This window comes from Mastigoproctus giganteus, chromosome 13 (genome assembly GCF_048544385.1).
Source record: "Mastigoproctus giganteus isolate SK-2022 chromosome 13, ASM4854438v1, whole genome shotgun sequence".
In the NCBI taxonomy this organism is placed as follows: domain Eukaryota; kingdom Metazoa; phylum Arthropoda; class Arachnida; order Uropygi; family Thelyphonidae; genus Mastigoproctus; species Mastigoproctus giganteus.
This window is the reverse complement of record NC_143587.1, coordinates 20,298,446-20,323,867: the sequence shown is the minus strand read 5'-3', so window position 1 is coordinate 20,323,867 and position 25,422 is coordinate 20,298,446. Positions and strand designations below refer to the sequence as shown.

Here is a 25,422-nt window from a genome sequence, read left to right as displayed (position 1 = left end):
CACTGATCTGCAATTGCACTTTTAAAAATACGTCCTGGCAAAAAAGCAAAATAACTTTATTTTGCTTTTCTGCTAGAAAATGTTAATAAATAATAATATTAAAGAAAGAACAAAATTGTAGATTAAAAGTACTGTTTTTGTTTTAAACTATTTAATAATGTTGCACTACGTGTATTTCTGAATGCTTTTGTTACAGTTATATCTGTTGAATTTCTTGTTAGAGTAGTCAGTTGACCAAAATTGCCTTAAAAGGTTTATATTATACTGTACAGTAATGCATTTGCTTTTAGCAAATGCAAAATGTAAAAATAAAATAACCAGCAGCTTGCTTATAATGCTTTTTTATCATACGGTAAAAAGTAAAAATAAAAATTTTTATTGTGTAGCTCACTCATACTAGTATGATTTTTGTACATCTTGTGTCAAAAAAAAAAAATATATATATATATATATTTAATATCAATAGGGGATGATTCTGGTCAAAGATTGGATTATGACTTCTTACATACACTATACAGTTTCACTTACCAGTTCTAAGTTAAAGATGCGATCCTCTCTTGCTTTCATATCATAGGGATTTGGAGAATTTTGATAACTAGGTCATTAAGAAATACACCTAAAAATCTAATTTAAATATAAGATTGATTTCATACCTTTATTGTAGCAAATCTTGACCAGACGCTCGCATCTAACTGATCGGGTTAATGTAATATAAAATCTTTATTAAAACGCGAACATATTCCTATTAAAGGATTGTTAAATTATGTGATATTATATATCAACTCGTTAACTCATTACTTCTTGTGAGCACGGTTTACAACCGAAATATCTGGTCATGTATTAAGAAGTTTAGCCTAATATTTTAATATGGTTTTAATTTAATATAGTTTTAATACAGTTTGACAATTGTCTTCTTTTTCTGGTCTATCATTGCTGATGGGTTTAGTTTGGGGTAGGTTGATGTGCATCAGCTGCACTTGGCTCTTTCTTGATAGCAGTTGCAGACTATGTGAATTGAAGACAAGTTTAATTTTATATAATATCACATAATTTAACAATCCTTTAATAGGGATATGTTCATGTTTTAATACTTAAAAATTTTATATTACATTAACCGGATCAGTTAGATTTAAGCATCAGGTCAAGATTTCCTACAATAAGGGTATGATATTGATCTTATATTTAAACAAGAGTACTTAAAGTAGGAAAAATTGGGTTTCATTGCTCTTACATTTTGAAATCTAAAAATCTAATATACTCAGTCTGACAGACCCTTAGCCAATAACTGATTGAACATCTGAAATATGACACTAAGCAAATGATAACTGACCAGTATATATTTTACATATATAGTATATTTTTGGTCACACTGCTTCTATCTACTTAAAATCAGATGAACTGAGTTCAACAAAACGAGCTCGTGTTCATTCTTGACATTGAAGCTTTTAAATGATTTTATGGTTTCTTGGGTTTACTGTAAAATAGTTTGCAGTGTTTCCATTCCTCATTTAACAATTGTAGAAGTCAGCTAACTTAAGGAAGAGTAGGCATCAGCCACCATTTTTGTCTCGTTTCAAAATGTTTTTCACTTAACTAAGCCCACCTGTGAAAAACTTTTGACAACTGATGCACGTTAGTAACTGATCCTTGATAGAGTTATTAATGTGCATCAGTTGTCAAAAAGGCCTGGAATGAACACAGTTTTTATATTTGGTATGGCATCCACAGCAAGGAGAGTTCCCATGTATGAATTTGTTCTTGTAACATGCATATTGCTGGTCCCATAAATTACCCCAAGACCACACCCATCCACTAATCAGTAAATTTCTCAGAATGACTTTCCCTTAATTTTATTTTTTTTTCCCTAGCCCAATTATATGAGGTGTGGTCAAAGCATTTGATGGCTGAACTATTATTTGGGAAATGAAACTTATTGCACTGATTCTGTGCTTCTGGAAGTATTCCAGATAGGCTTATTTTGGAATTACAAATAGCTTCTGTATTACTTTTTTTTTTTTTTTTTTTTAATGAAAATCCCAAAAACAAAAGGTATTACAACCTATCGTACTTTGTACTGTACGTGGATTGAAGACTGAGAAGATGAAAGACAATACTTCTTGACAATATACTTGAATTTCTGTAGATTGTAATTTTCAAGAAATATGTGAGAGGTGAGGGATATTCCAAAACAGAACTTCAAAGAATAAATGAGAAAGAAGAAAAGTTGGTTCTGTGTGTTTGAAGTTGTGCATTAAAAGGATACTGACTGGTTGCAGCATCTGTTTGGACTGGTTTGGAAGAGAGAGGGTGAATTATAGAAGCCAATTCAGAAGAACAGTGCCCTTGAAAATATCTATAGAAAATGCATGCAGCAGAAACAGAACATCTATGAGACAGAGTGGAGAGGTGTAAGAGGTGGATTGGTAACCTAACTGCCCTCTTTTGAATGCAGTTTAGAAACCTAAGAGAGATTATTATTATTAGCCATATGGTGCAAGGAAGCCTGAGGCTTATGCTGTATCAGCCAAAAAAAAATTCCCGAGTCACCCTGAGAAAGAGCAAGAGTCAGAAGTAGAAACAAATCACCAAGAAAGAGAAGAATAATGATATCCAGCTGAGGACCCTGGATGTGCCAAGCCCAACACAAACTCACCAGATGTGAGCCCCTGGGGATAATGGGGGCACAGCTCCCAAATGAACAATATTTTATGAAAGGGCAGATTTAAGATTTGTACAGAGTGAGTAGCTGTTTAGAAGTGACACAGAGCAACAGAGAAAATCTAGTTTTTTAGATACAGAGGAAGCAATATTTGTGATGTACTTATGCCAAGAGTGATTAGAAGTCAAATCCCTAATAGAGATATCTGACGTCTAGAAATCTCAGTGTCATCAAAGATAAGCATAGGAGCACAAGGATCCTTTTTGTGAGATATAAGACAGGCCTTAGTTTTAGAAGGATTTAAAGTAATTAAGTTATTTTTGCTCCATTGCAGAATTTAAGGAATTAATAGTGAATTCAAGAAATTGAACGTTTGTTCTGGGTAAGATTTCTCAAACTGGAAGATGGAATGTACTTTGCTATTATCAGCAAAATTATGAGTAGGGTCAATATGGGTAGGGAAGAAGGTCAATATACAAGACAGAAAGAGTGAGAGAAAAAACAACCAAGGGGAACAGCAGATGAGCTGTTCCCCTTGAAAGAAAAAAAAAAAGAATCAGAAAAAAAAAAAAAAAAAACATCCATCCCCTCCAAAAATTTGTCTAGTGCTTTCTTCAATTCGTTCTTGAATTTATTCTAGATTCACTTCCAAAACAATCAACTCCCTGCTGACTAAACACAAACTTCTGCACATCTATTCAATGACCATCCTTCCTCAATTTAAATTTATGCCACCTCATGTGCATAGTCTCAGCAAGACGAATGCCATCAACATTAAACTTACTCAATACATTTAAGGCCTTAAACAAATACCATATGAGTCAAAAAATATAAACACCAGATCTCAGAAGTGCCTAGTCTCCAGTTGTTGCAATTTGCAGAACTGAAGACTTTCTTGGTAAGAGCACCCTTTTGTTCCCTTCACAAATCTCATTGCCTTTCTCTGCACCCATTCCACCAGAACTATGTCCTACAGGACATAGTTCTGGTGGAATGGGTGCATAAAATATTAAGGGCAGTAACTTGCCCTTAATCTTTTATGTGCAACAGTATCAAAAGCCTTCCTGGAATCGAAGTATATGATATCAACATTATTTTTTGCATCCAGTTCCTTGCATCACAGTAACCTATCAGGTTGGTTAGACAAGACCACCCCTTAACAAATCAATGCTGTGATTGCAGTATAATTGCATTCCTGTCCAAATGGTCCTGCATTACTTCTCTAACCAGTGACTCAAATTATTTTTGCTGGAACAGAAGTTAAACAGGTTTGTAATTACTCATGTCACCTTTTGAATCCCCTTCATGAATTGGGGATACATTTGCACATCTCCAGTCCATAGGGGCCTCCTCCAAATCCAAGGATGCTCTCATAATTATGGCTAAGGGTTTGCTAACCTCCTTTGCTGTCTCCATTATTATTATTGGATAGATCCCATCCACTCCAGGAGCCTTTTTTTATGTTTAGCTCCAACAATTTCTCTTCCACTTTCAGTTATCACAAAATCATTTAGCTCCCTGTTAGAGTTTGATAAATTTCTGGCATCCCCTTCCGTAAAGAATTCATCATGGCTGATGAAAAATAGCCATTCAGTTTGTCAGCAACCTGAGCAGAGTCAACATTAGTTAAACCACAAACATCAAGTAGCCCAATGAGATTCAACCCCTTCTATTTAGGAGACCTTTATGCCAGACATGAACAAAAGCCTTTGAAATGTCTGCTTGAGTTTGACCAAACTTTTCCATTGAGCAGATGGTAGGGTTCTAGATTATTGTTTATTTTATTTTTTTGGCTGATGCTATATTAGCTTGTTTCTCGCATCATTTGCAAATACTATTACTACTGTTTAGGAGTTGGCAGATTTCTCCATTATTTAAAAAGAGTAGAAATAAGTGCAATGGGATAACTGAATGGGAAGGATTTGTTGCCCTTTTTAAGAACTAGCTGGATATGAGAAAATTTCTAAGTAGAAGGAAAAACACCAGTGGAATATGAAAATGTAAAAAAGTGACACAGAACAGGAGTAAGCTCAGGAGCATGGGTACCAATTCTGAATAATTTTCTCAGTCGTTTAAAATCTGTGACCTTTCAAAGGGGACTTTTAAGCTTGCAGAAAAATAACACAGCTAAATCTAGTGCAATGGCAGAAAGGGGGAAATCTCAGTGATGGAATACTTTGCAAAAAAATTCTTGAAAAATACATGAAAGGTACTGAGACACATGTGCCAATTCCCTAAACCCCCTATTTCTATCTGTTTTCTTCAAACAGCATTGTGTAATTGCTGTAGAACTGTTGCAATACTGTATTCCTGGTTCACTTTCACCATGTGGGACAAATTCATAATGAACAAATATCATATAAGTCAAAAAATATAAGCATGATCAAATTCACATTTGATCACGATTCTCTTGCTTTTTTTGGGCCTTTGAGAAGATAATCATAGGTGCACTATAGCAAAGCAGCTAATGCACCAATAAACAATCATACTACACACACACACACACGACAATTATCTACTGAGAGGAATGAATCTTTTTATCTTGACCATAGTCATACACTCATGATTCATCAGTAATGAAAGAAACAAAGTGCAGGTCAGCACCGTTGACAAAGACCTGATGTGCAAGAACTTGCCGGACTCTGATCATCAGTGAAGATGCAAGACACTGACTTGACTGAAATGCATTACATTCCAAAATGTATTAACAACTTATTAAATCTTGTACCAACAACTCTGAAAATGGTGATGCAAACTTCATGCTTGGAAAAATCACTCATTTTAAAAACAGTACAATTTAATGCATTTTAATTCAGACCGACTGCAGATAAATGTCTGATTTATGCATTCCTATCTATATGAGTCAATGAACGTGTAACGAGAAGTTAGAGCTCACTATGAAGGTATAAAGTCAGTCCCTAGAGTTTTTGATCAAAGTTCATATGATATGGTCTGGAACTCTACATATCAAACTTTTAGTTCTGAACTATCAGTTCCTTACATGAGCTCTATAGGAGGGATGTTGTCCTCTAGCAGGGATAAGGAGGTGATTATCCCCTTGTATAAGGCAATGGTCAGGCCACACCTTGAGTACTGTATACAGGTCTGGAGGCCTCATTTTAAGAAGGATGTAGAGCTGCTGGAACGAATACAGAGAAGGTAACAAGGTCAGTGAATGGAACAAAGGGTTGCTCTTACGAAGAAAGGCTTGAGTTTTGCGAATTACAGTGTCTGGAGACTAGGCACCTGCGAGGTGATCTGATTGAGGTGTATAAAGCTTTGAATGGTTTGAGCATGCTCAATGCTGATGGGAATCTTCCTCTTGCTCAGAATAATCGTCTGAGAGGGCATAAATTCAAATTGAGGAAAGACAGTTGTAGGATAGATGTGTGGAAGTTTGCCTTTAGCCAGCGGGTGGTTGATTGCTGGAACAAACTTCCATCTGTTGTTGTAGAAGTTGATAGCTTAAATAGATTCAAGGCAGAACTTGACAAACATTTGGAGCGAGTGGATGGGTGAAATAAGGGTATTATTATTTTTTTTGGCTAATGCTATATAAGCTTGCTTTCTTGCTCTCTCAGATAGAAATCTGTTTCTTAGATTTATCAGTAAGAATTTAAATTTTCAGTCTGTTTCCTTTCTTAACATGTTAATTGTCCAGGAGACACATAGTAATCATGGCATGTGATGCAAGAAAGCAAGCATATGAGCTTATATAGCATCAGCCAGAAAAAAAAAAAAAAAAAAAATTCACACAGCCATTCCCTCTAAATGTTTGTCCAGTTCCTCCTTAAATTTATTTAACTTATCAACTTCCACAATGACAGATGGAAGTTTGTTCCAGCAATTAACCACCCACTGGCTAAAGGCAAATTTCCGCACATGTATTAACTAATGTGACAACATATCGCAGTTCACTTTACTGTTTGAGCTGAGTGCTTTCTGCAGTGACACAGTATGTTCTTTAATGGAAAATAAATGTAGATTGCCTGGCAGACCCAAATGTGATTTTAGCTTAATTTTTTTTTTTTTTTTGTATGGGTTATGCTATTTGTATTAGCCACAGGCATTTGCTTCACTAGCCAAAAATAAAATATAAATAAAAATAAATATATATCAAAAGAAATAACCTATGTTTCCCTCTACACATAGATAACTATCCAGCTGACCTTTGAATTTTCTGAAGCTGTCAGCCTCAACTACTCATGGGGGAACTTATTCTAATAATTAACAACTCTGGCTAAAAGAAAATTTGTCAAGTTTCTGGGAGAAAAACCATTCACTAATAATTAACATGAAGGAAAATCTATTACAACTTGTTATAAGCATGCAGTGCTGGACCAAGGTATTTTTGTGCCCTTGGCAGAAAGATTTTTCAGTGCCTCCTTTCTAAGGATTTTTTCCCCTTGATTTGTAAAATTTGGTGCCCCCTAAAGAACGATGCCCCAGGCAAGGGCTCTGCTAGCCCATGCTTTAATCCAGCACTGTGAGTAAGTCAAAGTCAGTAAACTAAAAACATCTTACAATTTTCATTTTCATATATAACAAAGTTCACTTACGTTTTCCAGTCACTCCTTTAAGAGGTTTGGTAAAACGAGGCTTTCCTGGACCGCCATCAATTTCTGAAGCTGTTAAATAAAGAGATGGTTCATCATCAAGAGCTGAGTGGAAATCTGAAAAATGCCAAACAACAGAACACCATATCCCCACTTAGCAAATTTGTTTTAATCATAAATATGTTGACAGCTGACCACCTCTGTTCCTCCCATAATGCATCTTTCTTCGAGCAACAGTGGCAAAATTTTTTGCAAGAGTGCTACTGATCACTCTTTTGTGAAAGTACAAAACATTAAGTTTATCATGTCATTAGTTGTATATTTACTATTTCATTAATACTACCGAATTAATACACAAAATTATTTCTTGTCTATGTTGTTCTCTCACTTATCCCAGGAACCCAGATGTAACATTCCCATTGCATCATCTATTTGCTTGGTATAAAGACATCCACTTCATGAAAAATCCAGAATAACTTCCCAAGAGTTATTCTGAGTTTTTCAGCCCTCATAACATGCAAATCTATCAATTTCTACAGACTAATAAATCTATGGATATAAGCTATAGCTGCTACTATGTCTTTAAAATAATAATAATAATTTTAAAACTTCATCATCATCCCGATTATGATTATGATTTTGGCTTTCCCTGGTTGACCTGATTTGACTGTCTTCATTAAGATCCTAATCACTAATGGTAGATCCAACCAGAAAAAGCTGTTTGCTTTCATCTCTGTTTGAAAACCGTCCTATCCATATTTATTTTGGTATTAGTATCAGCAATGGTAAATGATGCAAGAAAGCAAGGTTTATGCAGTATCAGTCAAAAAAAACAAAAAAAAACTAACACCTGTCTTATATCACTTGTCCATCCCCTCTAGGGGATGGACAAGTGATATAAGACAGGTGTTGGTTTTTTTTTTTTTTGGCTTGTTTGTCTTGGTCTCCCTTGAATTTATTCAAACTATCCACATCTAAACACCTCATTACAACTACCATATTGCAGAAACTACAGGAGGTACTAAAGAGCTGCTCTCTCTCTCTCTCTCTCTCTCTCTCTCTCTCTCTTCACTAGCAATTCACCAATTCATGGAAGGAATTACTGAATCTTAAAGGTCAAAAATAAGGTTAATGAAATGATTACTTATACTGGTAATTCAGAGTGATTATGCTGCTTGTTATTGCACATGTAGATTCAGAGGGAAGAAGCATGGTGGTGGGAGTAGGTTTGGTATTCAGTGTCTCATATATTAAAAGTATGACAGAGCCACATGGTAATTCCCTGTAATCCTTTCTAGAAAAAAGTTTCTGGAAGGAAGTTTCTAGAAGGAAGGAAGCTGAATCAGCATTCAGCTTGCTCAACCGATTCAAGGCCTTATACACACCCCAATCAGATCACCTCGCAGGTGCCTAGTCTTCAACCGCCGCAGTTTGCAGAACTTAAGCCTCTCTTGGTAAAAGGATCCCTTCATTTCCCTCACCAATCTTGTTGCCTTTTCGCTCAAGCAACTCTACATCCTTCCGAAAATGAGATCTCCAGACCTGTACACAGTACTGAAGGCATGGCCAGACCATTGCCTTATACAAAGGGATAATCACCTTTTCCCTACTAGCAAAATTCCTGTATATCATTGACAATACTCCATGATCTGCTCTGGCTGCCTGTCTGCACTGCTCAGAAAACTTCATATCTGACTGCACAATTACTCCCAGATATTTTCATTTTCTACCCCCCAAGTGTAGTACCACACAGTTGGTATGTTTCTCTGCATTTTTCTTCTCTGACACGAGTCTCATTAGTTCATCTGATATCCATTTAGGCCTAAACCTTGAACAGTATTTCCTAATCAGTATGAAATGCCTAGTAGCTTTCACGATTAATTCCTTGAATGCTTCCCATTTGGAATTTGCTGTTGGTAACATCAGTTGGTCCCATTTTGCAGGAAAATATTGGGTGGCCAATATTCTCCTGCAGTGTGCCACATACCATGTTGAAAGTGCATTGCACAACACCTAGAAGTATATCCATAAGCTACCCTTCAAAAGCCACTAGATTACTGTATTAGTCTACTAGTTTTTGAAGCAATTATCAAATGCAAAAAAAAAGGACACTCCACCAAACTGAAAAATTAGACAGGAATTAGGCTTCTGTTAGGGAGAAGCAGTCTATTCAACATGGCACAACTTAAAAATGAAAAATTGTAAATGAAAGTGTAATATCCTATTATTATTATTATTTCTCTATACATCAAAAAAGCTTTCCTCCTAGTGATATTGATTCAAGCCAATGGGAGAAGAGGGCAGTGCAATTACATCATTACAAATGCAAAGATAAATAATTACATAGGTCATTTCCCAATTAGATTTCAATCAGTGTGTTATAATGTTAGTATATTAGTATAATGTTATTACTATACAGTTAATAACATTATTATTTGTATTGTAAAATATTATTATTATACAAATAATAACATTATTCAATACAAAACTATACAAATATTTGGAAAAAACTAAAATATTTCGTTCACTATACCTCTACGTTGGTGAACGTTACATAGAAGGAACCCGAAAATGGTTACTGGGCAGAATCAGACACTTGCTGTGGACAATGTAGAGCACGTACATGGGACACATGTCAACGTTCGTTGCATTGAAAGACAACTGCCTCCATAACATTCGCTGACCTCGTGGAAGAGGTTGGTGAACGTCATGGCATCATTTGATGTTCTGTTGTAATATTAGCTGATGAAGGGACCCAATATAGTTTGTATATTTGTAAATAGTTTAGTATTTTGTAAATATTTTAAATATTTGTATAGTGTGTAAATATTTTAGTCCTGCTCTTTTGGATGCAACCTCATGCATTATGGAACCCGAAGCAAAAGGCCTTTTCCTAAGTGCCCTATGTAGACTCAGGTAAATAATTAGATAGTGATATTTATTCCACCTTGAGAATGCCGCGTGGTGGGGTAGCCAATGGGAGAAGAGGGATGCGGATCACGTGGTACAAGTGGGAGGGGCAATTACGTCACTACAAATGCACAGGTAAATAATTACATAGGTCGTTTCCTGGGTAGATATCAATCAGTGCGTTTCAACAGGTGTGTCTTTACATGGAAAATATTCAACTTACTCCGTCATACATCTGCAGGGTCAGCAAGCAAAGCGAGCAGGGGCAGAACCCCCTAGTTATTATTATTAGTAGTAATCATCATTAGCCATATGGTGCAAGGAAGCCTGAAGCTTTTTCTGCACCAACTAAAAAAAAAAAAAAATTTGAGTTACCAGAGAGGGAGGGAGAGAGCAAGATTCAAAAGTAGAAGGGGATCACCAAGAAAGAGAAGAATGAAAATGCTTCAAAACTTTTGAGAGTAACAGCGAATTCTTCCAGCATTTGTGATCATTTTGTCATATTTCAGTCAATTACAATGATAAAAAAACTTTGCCAGTGCCTTTAAAACATTACTGTATTTAAAAAAAAAAAAAAAAAAAAAAAACTTGCTTCATATATTCAACATAATTTTGTATACAAAATATGGTGTCACGTTGAATGGCCTATGTACTTGCATTTCTCAGGTTTATAAAATGCTCTTTCATTTTTAATATTGATTTAAAACTTTATTTCCCTCTGGAATTAATATTACTTTATTTTTCTCTTATGAGTTTCACAGTGAATAAATGTTTTTTTTACAATGAGACAGAATGGCATCAAAATTTTTGATCTTCGTATGGTCAAAATATTTGATGTTTCTTTGGAATCAACATTATTATTAGCCATATGGTGCAAGGAAGCCTAAGGCTTATGCTGTCAAAAAAAAAAAAAATTCTGAATTACCCTGAGAGACAGAGAGAGAGAGCAAGAGTCAGAAGTAGAAAAGAATCACCAAGAAAGAGAAGAATTGGCACACCCTGGTACTTAGCTGGATATCCAGCTAGGTACCACAATTGGTACTTAGCTGGATATCACCATTCTTCTCTTTCTTGGTAATTCCTTTCTACTTCTGACTCTTGTTCTCTCTCTCTCTCTCTCTCTCTCTCTCTCTCTCTCTCTCTCTCTCTCTCTCTCTCTCTCTAACCTGGACTGTTCAGAGATGCATCTAGACATACCAGAGGTCCCAATGTGAGCCAGTTGAACACGCCCCAGACCATCACCGACTCCACACATTATAGATGTGTATCTTTTCTCTTACAAGGGCATAATACATATAATATGTCTCTAAACTGCATGTGTTCTGTGTCGATTTTCTGCTTGCTGGAAGAAAAAAATTTGACTTTCCGGGTTTTTCATCCAGGAGAACAATCATACCCGCCTGAGACCGACTAACTCTGCCACGTTGTGTAGAATTATGTGAATCATATGTTTTAAAACATAAGATTGTTTGAAGTTATTTTCGTGTTCATTATGGTTATAACCCCAGGGGCTCACATCTGGTGAGTTTGACACACCCAGGGTCCTGAGCTGGATATCATCATTCTCTTTTTTGATTTCCTTCTACCGCTCTCTCTCTCTCTCTCTCTCTGGGTAATTCAGAATTTTTTTTTTGTCTGGTGTAGCATAAGCCTCAGGCTTCCTTGCACCATATGATAATAATAATAACAATAATGAGAGATTTTCAGCTGTGGTTTCAATACTAAATGCAGTCACACCTTGACTACGACTTAAACTCAATACAGTACCAGCGATGTCGAACCTTTTCTACTAGTATATTGCCAAATATAAGTTGAAGCAAAAATATAACAATTTTCGCATGCTATAGGAAAAAAAAAGAAAAAGCTGACTAAATTTAGTAAACAGCTATATTGGTATTATAAAATGATAGAAATATTTGAATGTTTCCAGTTAGAGCTTGGTTGCCGCGCAATTTTCCGAATGTTTAACAGTTTCATCGCTAGTTGTGGCTGATAGACGAAACAACAAATTTGTTTTCAAATAAAAATATATTATAATATAAACTATGAGCGGCCAAGTGCCAGTATATTTTCCTATGCGTACCACTGATTCGCCATCACTGTGTGTGCGGACGATGTGTGATATAGACTATGCAAACAATCATACTACTTTGTGGGACAATTTGACACTGTGACCTTTGGCAAGCTTGATGATTTTTCTGCTGTTTAATGTAATATTACTGAAATAAAAGCGACCTTTCCCTACAAAATTGTGGACATACGAAAAAATAATTTTTAATGCACTTTTAATCAATCGATGTGCTACTGTAATTTTATACTACACAGTGATTGAGTTTCTTACACACACACACACACACACACACACTACGCTCATTCTTTATTTACTCCAAAACCCTGGAAGATGGTCAGTTTTCCATAAGAGCTATTATTATTATTATTAGCCATATGGTGCAAGGAAGCCTGAGGTATATGCTGCACCAGCCAAAAAAAATTCTGAATTACCCAGAGAGAGAGAGAGAGAGAGAGAGTGTCAGAAGCAGAAGGGAATCACCAAGAAAGAGAAGAATGATGATATCCAGCTCAGGACCCTGGGTGTGCCAAGCCCATACTCACCAGATGTGAGCCCGTGGGGTCGATTATTGTAATGTCATGCTGACTCCTTATATACATACAAGTACTCCAAAATTCTTGGTCTTGACTGATTCATGTTTATTTGGATGACAGGCTTAGCAAAACAAAGGTTTCAGCTTCCAATAAAAAATTATTGGTGTACATATACACTAAATTTGCTTTGCATGAGCAAATCCCACCTAATACCTCAAGGAGCGAGATATTAGGTAGGATTTTCCCGTAATACAGCCCTACACGTCTTGGCATAGACTCCAGTTGCAGGGTGTCCTGTAGTAGTGCTACCTATGAATTGCACAATGGATCTCCCAAATGAAAAGGGGGGGGGGGTCTCCAAATTCCAACAATGGGGACTTCTTCCTCAGAGTCCCGGCTGAGAGGGAGATGGACCAGACGGACCAAATTGCTCCATCTTGGCCTCGTGTCCTTAAGGAAGGATGGAGCAATTTGGTGACCAATTCTAGTACCAACTCTACTACCAAATGTTATACACACTGGTAAAAAAATTACAAATCTTTATTTAACATCGAATCTGGCTGCCTTTGTTTCGAATAACAGCAAGAGTGCATTGATTCTATAAGGTGTTTTAGTGCATTTTAGTCTAATCGTAACCATCCTTCCAGCAAAATATCGCATGGCTGTGACAAAGTTGAAGGAAGAGGAGTTACTTGCCAAATAGCTCTCACCAGCATGTCACACAACTTTCAATAGGATTAATATCAGGCGAATGTGAGGGTAGGGACAATGGTGGAAATCCATGTCATGTTCTCCGAACCATTCTTGTAGATGTGATACAAAAGTCAGGCACTCCCTGGAGGTCCTTGTGGGTAGCACAGTTGGTAGAATCGCCGTCCTCCCTACACCGGGTGGGAAAGACCTGCTTTCGAGCCCCGTCGATGACTTGAGGAATTTTTATGTGCCTTTTTCACAATGTGGTTGAGTTAGTCGGTCTCAGGCGAGGGCAACATAATTTTATCTCCCGGAAACTCGAGTTTTTCGTCCAGCAAACAGAAAATTGACTACAGGGCACATGCAATTTATAGACAGTATACACGGAGCAATATGGCCTTAGTTGCTAATGTCCTACTACTACTCCCTGGATGACATTCAATCTTCCAACAGTATCTATGGGCCCAGTCCGTGACAACAAAACATTCCCCATACTATGATACCACCTCCAGATGTTTGAGTTGACTTAACAAGGCAAGCAGGGTCCATCGATTAGTGAGGTTCTCGCCACACTCTCTGACTATCATCAATGCAAAACAGATGACTTTCATCGATCGTTCCACTGTCCAGTCTTCAGCATTACTCAGACTCAAAAAACTCAGATTTTTTAGTTGTTTTCTTTTTTTTTTTTTGAAACAAATAGGTTCCGAATAGGTAGGCGACTACCAATACCCAATTTCTTTAATTCCCTACGCATGGTATAGGCTGAAATGTCATTACGGCACGTCACAGTTTCTTTGCATCAATTTGTATTTTCTCTCTTTGTTTGTGACAGTTTTAATACAAATGTTCTTTTTTTTTCTTTTTTTTTTTTTTTTTTGGCCTTTTTGTGTATAATCGTTATATAAATGCGCGCCTTATGTCAAACAATTTTTAGAGTGGTATGTAATATAATTTTTATATGCACTGTGTGATCACATCATATTCCAAAAATACTAATATTTAGATTTTAAAAGCAAAATCTATCAAAATTTCTTGTTATTTTTAGCAAAATGATAGCACCGGAACTCTTAACATTTTGCTGGTCCTGTGTCAGCATTTTTACTCACGCTACTCACGATGCGCGTTCGAATCACACTGCACAGTCATTACTAACTAATTGGCTCGTGTGGGTTGGATCAGGGTCGATCCTAGAGTTCAAGGGAGCCCAGGTGCAAGAATTAATCGTAGGGATATACTTTCCCCTACTAAGAATGAAAGATTGTTTTTTATATGGATTAGGATCCTTTTCAATCAGTGGCCTGTATGTGTTGCACTCACTTCACAATTGCACTCTCTCCTCCCTTTTCCCCAAAGATCGATCCTCGCTACTGTAACAACGAAATTGTAATATTTCTCTTGGATGTCCTGCAGCATAAAGAAAAGTGTTTTTCAATCAAAATTTTTGCAATTACAAATATTCCCTCAGAAAATTTGCATGAGAGGGTGCAGTTAAAACCAATCCCACATGAAAGCTCAATTTGCAGTGGTAGTACCCATGAGTTTCGTCCAGTGGCGTAGCTACCATGTAGGCAGGCAAGGAAATTTCCTCCGGACCCGGACCCATGGGGGGTCCGGCGTCTTTGACTGTCTCCTCTTTTTGCAATTTTCATTAATTAAGTAGGGGACCGAACATGTTCTTTGCCTCCGGGCCCGAAAAACGGTAACTGAAGCTCTCAGAATCAAAGAGGATCCTCATTCTCCAAAACGTATATAACCAAGGTTCCCCATAAATATCAAAATTAATAATATTTGAATTTAAAATTAAATTTAATTACAGAAATGTAATTCTGAAAAGCTCCTTGGTTCCTTATAATTTCGTTCATATATTACAATTTTCTGTTGGTAATATAGTGCATGGCACAAATAATAATAATAACTACAAACAACAACAAAACATATACATAAGATAACACCTGATCACGGTTTAAAATTTAAATTTAAAAAAATACATTAATTATATAAACCATGATATCTCGTAAAATGTCATGCATAGTTCTTAAAGCGGTTATGTAAGGCGCTGCAGCATAAGCAAGCGAAAGGTTGAACTTTTTTTTTATAACAGATATTTATTAACTTGAAGAATATTAAATTAATATTTTTTAAGTTAATAAATAGTTATATATAGAATGGAATGAGTGCTATTTCACTTCAATAGTCTATCCAAGAAAATATTAATAAAGTATACTTCCGAGAAGGACAGATATGGTCAAGCTGTTCAATTTCAAACATTAGTTGAAGATAAGAAAAGGAAAATAAAGAGCCTAAATCAATTCTGGATAGTGCTCAGCTCAAAAAAGTATTAATATTCAAAATTTTTTGTTACTTTAAGTTTCGGTGTTATGCATTAGTTTTAAGCACTGCTATGCTTAATTAAAAAAAAAAAAAAAAAAAACTTTCTGATGCACCCATTCAAGATATATTCACGCCAGCCAGCATTCACTTGAAATGGCATAGATTATGTCATAATTAAAACAGTTATGTGTTACGTTCAAAAATAAATAAATAAAAAATAATAATTCAATTATAATTATCAAAAGAATAGTAACTGCTAATTATATGAAAACTAATATATTTTAGTCACCAGGGGGGAAAATGTAGATTTGGTTCTTTAAATAAATTACGGTACTAATGTGTGATTTACTTGAGTAATACATTTTCAAACTTCATATAAATGAAATTATTTTCATGACTTATTTTATAAAATTCCATGGTTTTTCTTTTCCTTAGAAAAACAAATGCACCGAAAAAAAAAATTAATTAATTAAAAAGAAAGAAAAAAAAATCTTTGGAAAAACAAACTACATTTCTCCAAGTCAAAAAGTTGACTGAGTATTTTAATTAGGTTTAATTTTAATTAAGTTTAAACTACTGAATACGTTTGAACTATTGAATTTTAATTTGTCTCAGACTTTAAAAAAATAATGGCGCATAGTTCGAAAGGAATTTTCAAGACTGTAAATATTTCTGAATCTGCCAGTAACCGTGATTGCAATGTAACAATACAGGAAAAATTAAACTAATAAAATTAATTCATCCGATTTTTCCAAAATCGAATAAAATGAGGAAAGCGTTTTAAATTTAATACAAATTTTATATTCAGTTATACCTATTAGTCGAGAGTCATTCTTGGATCGAGTAGGGAGCCTGGGATAAAGTGTGACTTCTTTTTATTTACTTCTGTAATAAAGTTTGTTTGTTTTTTTTTTAAATATAATTATGACCAATCTACGTACAAGAAATGATACTTTGTGATTCTAGATAATCACTGAAAAGAACTGCAACATCTACCTTGCAGTTGTGTTTTGTGAATACTTTTCCAAAAGTGGATGGTTTCAATCGCTTTCAGATGCGGGTTAATCGAAATATCAACGAGAGTTGCTGTACTGAATAAGGCAAACCCATGTTTGCCTTATTCAGTACAGCAAACTCATGTTTGGTATAGCTTTAGTCATATGTCACTACAAGATTCTAATGTAAACCTTCTTGTTTCTCTGGCTATTTTAAGCACGCTAAAATAATTCCAATTTACAAATAAATAAATAAATAAATAACCCAAAAGGGAATATAACTGATTCCATCAGTTCCCACTTCATCATTAAATTCAAATTCAATGCTGTTGCCAAAACCCCTATGAAACGTTAATTTTAAAGTATCCTAGCACATTTTATATTTCAAAACATTTCCTAAAACCAAAAAAATTAAACCAATTTAAATTTCCAAGTATTAAAGAAGAATAAATTAGCATTTTTTAATATAATGGACGAAGTCAACATAATAGACCTCAATCTACAAAAAAAAAAAAAAAAAAAAAAGTAAAATTAGAGGGTAACCGAAGACAACTCAACCACTTATATCCATAAATTGCATGTTCTCTGGGCGATTTGCCTGTTTATCTGAACGAAAAATCCAAGTTTCAGGGAGAGAAAACCTTGTTATCAGCACCTGAAACCGACTAACTCCGCCACGAATAGAAAATAGACCATAAAAAGTTAGTTGGGTTATTGACAAAATCTCAAACCAGGACCTTTTCCATTCGGTGTGGGGGAACGGCGATTATAATTATTATACTACCTTGAGAAGTAGACCTCTCTCTATAGTACAAAAAAAAAAAGGCTCAGAATTTTCTTTATTGTTGGGAAAAAACGCATTATAACCTGCAGCATATTAACTTGCAACTGAAAGGAAATCCTTCCATTCCATAGTTCTTACAACACGATTTTGCATTGATCAGATCTCTACAGCAACTACAGTTGATGGGAAACTTGAAGTGTTACAATTGACCAGCGTTGCAATTGATCCTGGTCTATTTTTTTCTTTCTTTCTTTCTATTTTATTTTTTTTTTTTTCTAATGAAGGCAACTGAAATTGAAAGGTATTAGAACCTATAGTACTTAATACCGTGCGTGGATCGGAAAGTTCAGAAGAAAATTATTGACATTAGACTTGCATTTCAGGAAATTGTAATTTTCAGGAAATACATGTGAAGGAAGGTTGTTTCAGTAAAAGGTAATTGAAGGGATAAATGAGGAAAACGAAAAGTTGGTTCTGTGAGTTTGTAATCGGACAGTAAATGGATACTGACTTGCTGTACGTGTTCAGTTTGGAAGAGAGGAGGAATTATTGAAGGAAATTTAGAAGATCAGCGCCCATGGAAGGATCTATAGAAAAAGAATGCAGCAGGAACAAAACGCCTATGCGATAGACAGTGGAGAAATTTCGTAAGAGATGGGTCATTAATTAACCCTCTTTTGAATGGAGTCGAGAAGTTTAAGAAAGAGATTAGGGCACCGCTCCAGATGTGGGAGCAATATTCCATGGTAGGGCAGATTTGACATTTGTACAGAGTGAGTAGCTATTTAGGAGAACAGTAACGCTGAGAGCGAAAGAGGAAACCCAGATTTTTAGATACAGAGGAAACAATATTTGTGATGTTCTTATGCTAAGGGAGATTAGAAGTTACAGTAATCCCCAATAGAGATATATGATCTTGCCTAGAAATCGAAGTGTCATCCAAGATAAGCATAGGAGCAGAAGAATCCTTTTTGCGAGATATAAGTCAGGACAGTTTTAGGACTGAAATTAACTGTTATGTTCTCTCCGTTGGAGAATTACCTGGAGATCAGCATTTAAGGAATTGGCGGTTGATATTTACTCCCTTACTGTATACAGAATTTTATTATTTGATGAAATTAATTAATCAAAAAATAAATCAAGAAAAAAGTGTATGCAAACTTTAAGTAAAGTTTTTAAGTTTAAGAAGTACTTACGTGTTAAAACAGTATTGTTAATTAGAAATCCTTTAAGCACATCATAATCGCTGGTTGATATTTCACTGTGATTACCAAAAATAATAATATAATCGAGAGAGGGGTGGACAGGTTGAGTCAACTGCCCCTTACCTGATTCTAGTAAATCCAGTTTTCACTTGACACACCTCAACGAGCTCCAAAACATTTATGCCATCCTAAACTTCTTTGTCCTTGTTTAAATCTTTCTTGTGGTGGTCTCTGATTTTTTTTTTCTCGTATCATTATAAAAATATTCATGACGAAATATACAAAAGGTTATTTTTAAACTGACATTAGTTCCTCATAAATCATTCTCACAAGATCGTACTAAAACACTTTAAGAAAAATGGTACTCGAAGGTGAAATATTTAACGCTATTAATAGTTCCAGAATGGAGTAAATTAAGAAGTAGGGATCAAAAACTGTCTCATTATCGTCACTTGACTGTTGTTTCATTATTCGGAATATGTGCAATGACGGGGGTGGAGGGGGAAAGAAAGAAAAAAAGAAAAGGCCCATAACAAGAATAATTCTAAATTAAAAAAGAGTATCGCCTGTTACAAAAGGTAGGAAGGATAGCTGAGTATTTTTATACGCATAGTAATAAAAAGTTATTTGAAGAAGACATTCCCCCTGTTTACTTTCTGAATTATGAGGTTAGTGGCTCGTTAGGTTCAATGTATTTTAAAACCATTTTAATCTCTAGTGATGGTTATAACAGATGAAAGAACGATTGTTCATTCAGGGTGCATTAACCTTCTTTTCCCTACAGTGGTGTTAATTCTGCTTGCTGCTTCCATTTTGATAAAAAATAAAAGAAAAAAATTAGTGTGGTATTTCAAACGTCCAACGGTAACTTTGGATTACAGAGTCTGAAGGGGGAAGGCAGCCGGAGAGACTATTTTCATCGGGGCACTCATTGGCTTTCGATGCCCCTGTGCAAAATACCACAACCACTGTGTTTATTCATTATCTTATTGTCGAGTCTTCGCGAGTTGCACAGTGGTTATGATCAACGTTCTTCTTCGAGTGAAAAAAGCCCGGGTTCGAATCCCGTCAATGACATGAGGAGCTTCTACACTCCATGGCTGAATTAGTCGGTCTCAGCAGAGGTTAGGAGGGTTTTTCCAACCGAAAACTCGAATTTTTCATCCAGCAAAACTCACAACCGACCAGAGAACACAAACGATTCATGGACATAATACAGATGAGGAGATGAAGTAATTTTCGGGCGGCCCTAATATGACTTTTTATTTATTTTTTTTAAAATCTCATTCTCTGAATGAAACAATTATTATTATTATTATTATTATTATTATTGTGATAAATATTGTGATAAATGGTGATAAATAAAATTGTATTGTATTGTATTGTATTATTATTATTATTATTATTATTATTATTATTATTATTATTATTATTATTATTATTATATTGAATTAGAAATGAGTATAGAAGAGAATTTTCAAGTTGGGTTTTCTTCAGTATTCATTTACATGTTTTTAATATGTAATTTAATCATAACGATAACATTTCTGATCTTCTTAGCTCTCGTTTTAGTGAACTATATGTCATTTATGAACGAAAATCCTCATCATTTTGATATTTGAAATAGATATAGTCACATCGTGATGTACTTCCGTGAAAATGCTGTTGAGCAGATTCAGAAATTTTTACTGGCCTATTTCACTAGCAATGGCAGATTATATTTGATTTTTAATTCCACTAGCTGGAACAACATTGTTGTAACTAAATAAGTTGGTGCTTTTACGTTTCACTGATTCTTATTGAGAAAATTTTCATCTCTACTTTGGTTGCACTACGTACAGGTTTTCGATTCGCCAAAATCCAAAAACAAACAAACAATATGCCTTACTTACTATACAGAAAAACACTCACCATCCAAAGATGTTAAGGATCCGGATCTCACGCTTTCAGTTATGACTGTATTCATTTCTTCATAGGCCTCGTAGTCTTCCAAAACTTCCACTTTAGCTTCCATTTCCACATGGATTTTCGTCGTCTCTATAATTTCTTCGGTTTCTTGCCTTTTCAGTTTCTTTTGTTCAGGTTCCGTGATTATTTCTGGAGACTTCGGTTCTTCCTGGATTAACTCAGGTTCGTCCTCTCCAAGATCTTCAATGGCTGTTTGCAAAAGAACACGAATCTATTAGCAAATGTTAATAAAACATACAAAATATTGATAATTTAGGTCATTAAGTTTTCGTATTTATTTTTTGTAAATTACGTATTATAATAAAGTTGCATTTGCATGAGATTTTGATAAAAATAGACAATAACCAAAGGGCTTGTCCCATTAATATTTGAGAGCAGGGACGGCGCAAGTGTGATTTCATCTCAGACAAGAAGCTTCTCTTAGTGGTATCAGTGCAAAAATATGTCCGAAATGGTTTCCTATTAGTGTGTGGTGGGGAGGAATTGCCCTGTAGCAAAATATTAATAAATACCGTTATACAGGGTGATCATTTTAAATGATAACCCATGAAAATGCAAATAGCTTCCAGTATGCTAGAGACATGAAACTTGCAATTATTGATCTTTATTCTCTTACTTAATTTTGAAATGTTTCAACACAGAAATGTTGAAAATATTGCCATTACGAAGCTTATCTGAAAACCCGTGTTAAACATCCCTCGGTTGCAACAATATGGCAGGTGGAGCAAACTTCCATCTTTCGTTGTGGAAGTTGACAGCTTAAGTAAATTCAAGGAAGAACTGGACAAACGTTTGGAGCGAATGGATGGGTTTTTAAATGAGTTTTTACTGCTTGCACTGTTTATGCACATTTGTAGTATTGTGGGTTGACCACAGTTGCGAAACCATGCACAGAATGAAGAAAGTTACTTGTTATGTCTAGCACTCTTTTACTCGAAATTATTCGTATTTCATGGTCACTCCGTATTAAAGATAATATTAACGTGATCGCTTCCACTTCTCCATTTTTGTCAGTAATCTTTAAAATGCTGAAGAAAAGGAAAAAAAAAAAAAAAAAAGTGCTCACACGTTAAAGGCCAGACTTGAATTGGTTGTATGAAAAATTTACTAGCATGGCTCGATTAGCCAGTCTCTGGCGGAGTTTCAGGGTTTTTTAACATCCCCTAAATGGCTGAACTGACCTTAGAACACATGCAAATTATGAGTTTTCCTTAACACAAATTCAAATTCTAGTCGCATCTCAAACGTATCATTATTTGTATTATACAGAATGATTCTTTAGTTGGGCCCTCGTGGGTAGCACAGTTGGTAGAATCGCCGTCCTCCCCACACCGGGTGGAAAAGACCTGAGTTCGAGTCCCGTCGATGATGTGGGGAATTTTTATGGGCCATTTTCACAATGTGACTGAGTTATTCGGTCTCAGGCGAGGGTTGCATGGTTTTTTTTCCTTCCGGAAACTCGGGTTTTTCTTCCAGCAAACAGAACGCACGGCAACTTACATACAGTATATACAGTACGAAGTAATATGGCCTTAGTCGCTGATGCTTCCAAAACCCTACTGCTACTACTTTAGTTGGGTAATCCAGAATATTTTCAGTAACCCCGAAATGAATAGACAGAATATTTGCAGTAAATAAAGGAGAATATTTGCAGTAACCCCGAAATTAACAGACATAGAAATGGGAAATTTGTGCATAGGTATACCGCATACCCATCATGGAAAGAGATAATGCCATGTTGATGTGTCGGTGTTTAAAAGTCAATCTAACATGACAGTAGTATACTAGGAAAGTAAAAGTTGGTAAAGAAATTCAGGGAGACAGGACACTTGTATGATTATCGATACGTAGCGGTTAGCCAAATGGTTAGATAGACTCTAAAACGTGTTTGTAAAGAGGTCCTCGCAAATCCTTTAGAAAGTATGCAGCACACAATGGTTTTTCACACAATACTTGCCATATGACGATTAAAAGAAATTCCAGTGACTTCTTGGCCAGCAATAATGTAAATTAATCTTTATTTAAAACTGCACAGGTACAAAATGTGATCAAAAGTTCGGGGACTGAACTAATATTTAGGAATTGATGAATCTTACCGGCTATTCTGATGGATTTCCTTCAGAGATGTTTCTTTGGAACTGTATACACTAATTCCAATGCTTCTGCAAAAAATTCCGTAATCTTTCCGGATTGGATTCTTTTGAAATTGCTAATAGTTCCTAAGTCGTGTTCCGAATAATTTCCTCAGTAGTTGCAAAGTTTTGTCCTTTTCAATGGGGTTTTAAGTTTGGGAACCAAGAAAAAAAATCACAGCGAAATCTGGTGAATATGTCGGATTGGGCACCACGGGGGTGGAGTGGTCGTGATGCAAGGGCCAGTTCCTTTAAGCCCACTTTTCTGAAGCTCTTTCTCCAAATAACATCGCGTATGCGCGAATGATTTTTCGTTCCAGGTTTACTGCTTGATAAGGCGTGGCAAATTCATAATGAACAATGCCCTGAGAGTCAAAAATTATGATAAGCACGACCTTCACAATCGATCAAGATTGTCTTAGCTTTCTGAACCTTGGAGAAGATGGAGTCTTCCGTTTCCTGTTCATAGCCATACACCCATTATTCGTTACTAGTAATGATAGAAGAAACAAATTGTGGGCCCACAGTAGCACATTAACGAAGCACAAATATAGTTGAAACGTATTGTGGTAAAATTTATTGTATATCCCATAAAAATATTAATTTCGCTAGCACCTTCGCGGATAGTTCTTTAAGCTTTGCAAACCACTGAAAAAAGTCTTCGAAATATAAATTGTATCTTCTCCCAAAGCTTTTATAAGCATTATAATGAGAATAGTTATTTTTTAAATATTTTTAACATAATGCTATCAACAGTTACAGAAACATAATAACAAATAGATAATTATTTGACATTTTCTCACCTTGAGGAATAGCTGTTTGAGTTATTTCCTTCAACCACGCCTCTTTTTGTTCAATTGTTTTAGCTCGGAGTGTAAGTGGATAGCCGGATATATTTTTACTTATACCTTGAATTCTTATTTTCAATTCGTCATCGTCGGCATTATCTACAATTTCAACTTCTGGAAACTGTAAAATAAAAATATATATTTTTTTATCAGTTTTTCATTTTCAAAATGATTACTGGATTATCAAGAAAAATGAATAATATATTACATTCAAAGTAATGAGTATGAGAGACACAACGATACGATACACTCTGTTAGGCTGGAATTCCAGCACGCGGAAGGAACAGGAAAACAGAGAGGATAGGCAAGGAGTTAAGGAGAACATTGAGGTTCAGAGTAATAAGTACACGACCAGGGTTCAAGCCCCTGTGGTTCTTAAATACGGTGCTGTTTCTTATATATCTTTTTGAACCCTTCTAACCATGTGATCGTATCGGAGTATAAACAGAAAATTTATTTTTATTTTATAAAAGTTGCAGTTGCAAATGTGTGGGGACACATTTAGTGACACAAAATGATGCTTACAATGGACAGATCAATATGACGTAAGTCCACGACGATCGCGGATACATTGGGCTAAGACTCTCGGCATTGAGTCATACAGATATCGACTAGCCTACTATAGCATTTCCCACCAACCTCTTTGCACCTGGTCCCACAGAACATTCATGGTCTGTGCTGGCTGTGGGTGGATCTGCAGATGGCTCCATTCATGGCACGCACATGCTCGATGGGGAAGAAATCCGTGGACCTAGATGGCCAAGACAGTACGTCCAGGCTACAAAGCCGCTCAAAGGAAACCCTGCGATATGTTCCAGCATTGTTCTGCTGAAAAATGGCGTCAGGATAGTTAGGCTGACGTGTTGTAGGGGTTTTAGGCACATCAGCAACTTAGGCCATATTGCACCGTATATGACATGGCTATATATTGCGTGTGTGTTCTGTGGTCGATTTGCTTGACGAAAAACCCAAGTTTCCGGGAGGGAAAAACTATGCTCCATCACCTGAGACCGATTAACGCAGCCACTTTGTGAAAAGGCCCTTAAAAATTCCTCACATCATTGAAGGGATTCGAACTCAGGTCTTTTCCACCCGGCGTGGGGAGAAGGCGATTCCACCAACTGTTACCATTCCTGGAAATGATGATGTAATTATGAAAAAGCAGTCGTATGTCGTCAAAAAGATTGTATCAAAAAGATTGTATCATGTGGAAGCTACTAGGCTTTACATACCAACTAAGAAATATTGTTCAAGGTTTAGGCCTAAATGGTTGTCAGATGAACTAATGAGGCATATGGCAGAGAAGAAAAATGCATGGGATACATACAAATTAACACGTGACACGGACGCCTATGATAGATACAAGTTGATCTGTAACCAAGTTACAAAGGAGGTTAGGCAGGCGAAGGCAGATTACGAGAGATCCTTGGCAAGGGATGCGAAGAAAAACAGCAAAGAGTTCTTTACTTATGTAAACTCTAGAAGGAAGGGGATGAATCAGATTGGTCCACTTGAGATCGATGGGTCAACTGTTGATGACCCTGCTCGGGTAGCTAACAAACTAAATGAATATTTTGCATCGACATTCACACATGAGGAGTTATTCAGCGAGGGGAATGCCAGAGGTGTATTCAACTCTAGCAGTAAGCTAGAGAATCTTGTAATAACTGAGAGCAAAGTGGAGGAGAAATTGTTGAAGATAAACACAAGAAAGGCACCTGGGGTGGATGGGAT

General features: G+C 35.9%; 1 protein-coding gene across 1 annotated transcript in view; it reads right to left on the bottom strand.

Annotated features, from left to right (window-relative positions):
- Nucleotides 1-25,422, bottom strand: part of LOC150075838 (protein Obscurin-like) — a 598,361-nt gene that overhangs the window by 465,602 nt on the left and 107,337 nt on the right. The window contains exons 12-14 of the mRNA XM_090387723.1: nt 23,644-23,809; nt 20,652-20,897; nt 7,219-7,332 (exon numbers count right to left, since the gene is read on the bottom strand). Coding sequence (XP_090243849.1) covers nt 7,219-7,332; nt 20,652-20,897; nt 23,644-23,809 — 526 coding nt within the window. The remainder of the gene's footprint in view (nt 1-7,218; nt 7,333-20,651; nt 20,898-23,643; nt 23,810-25,422) is intronic.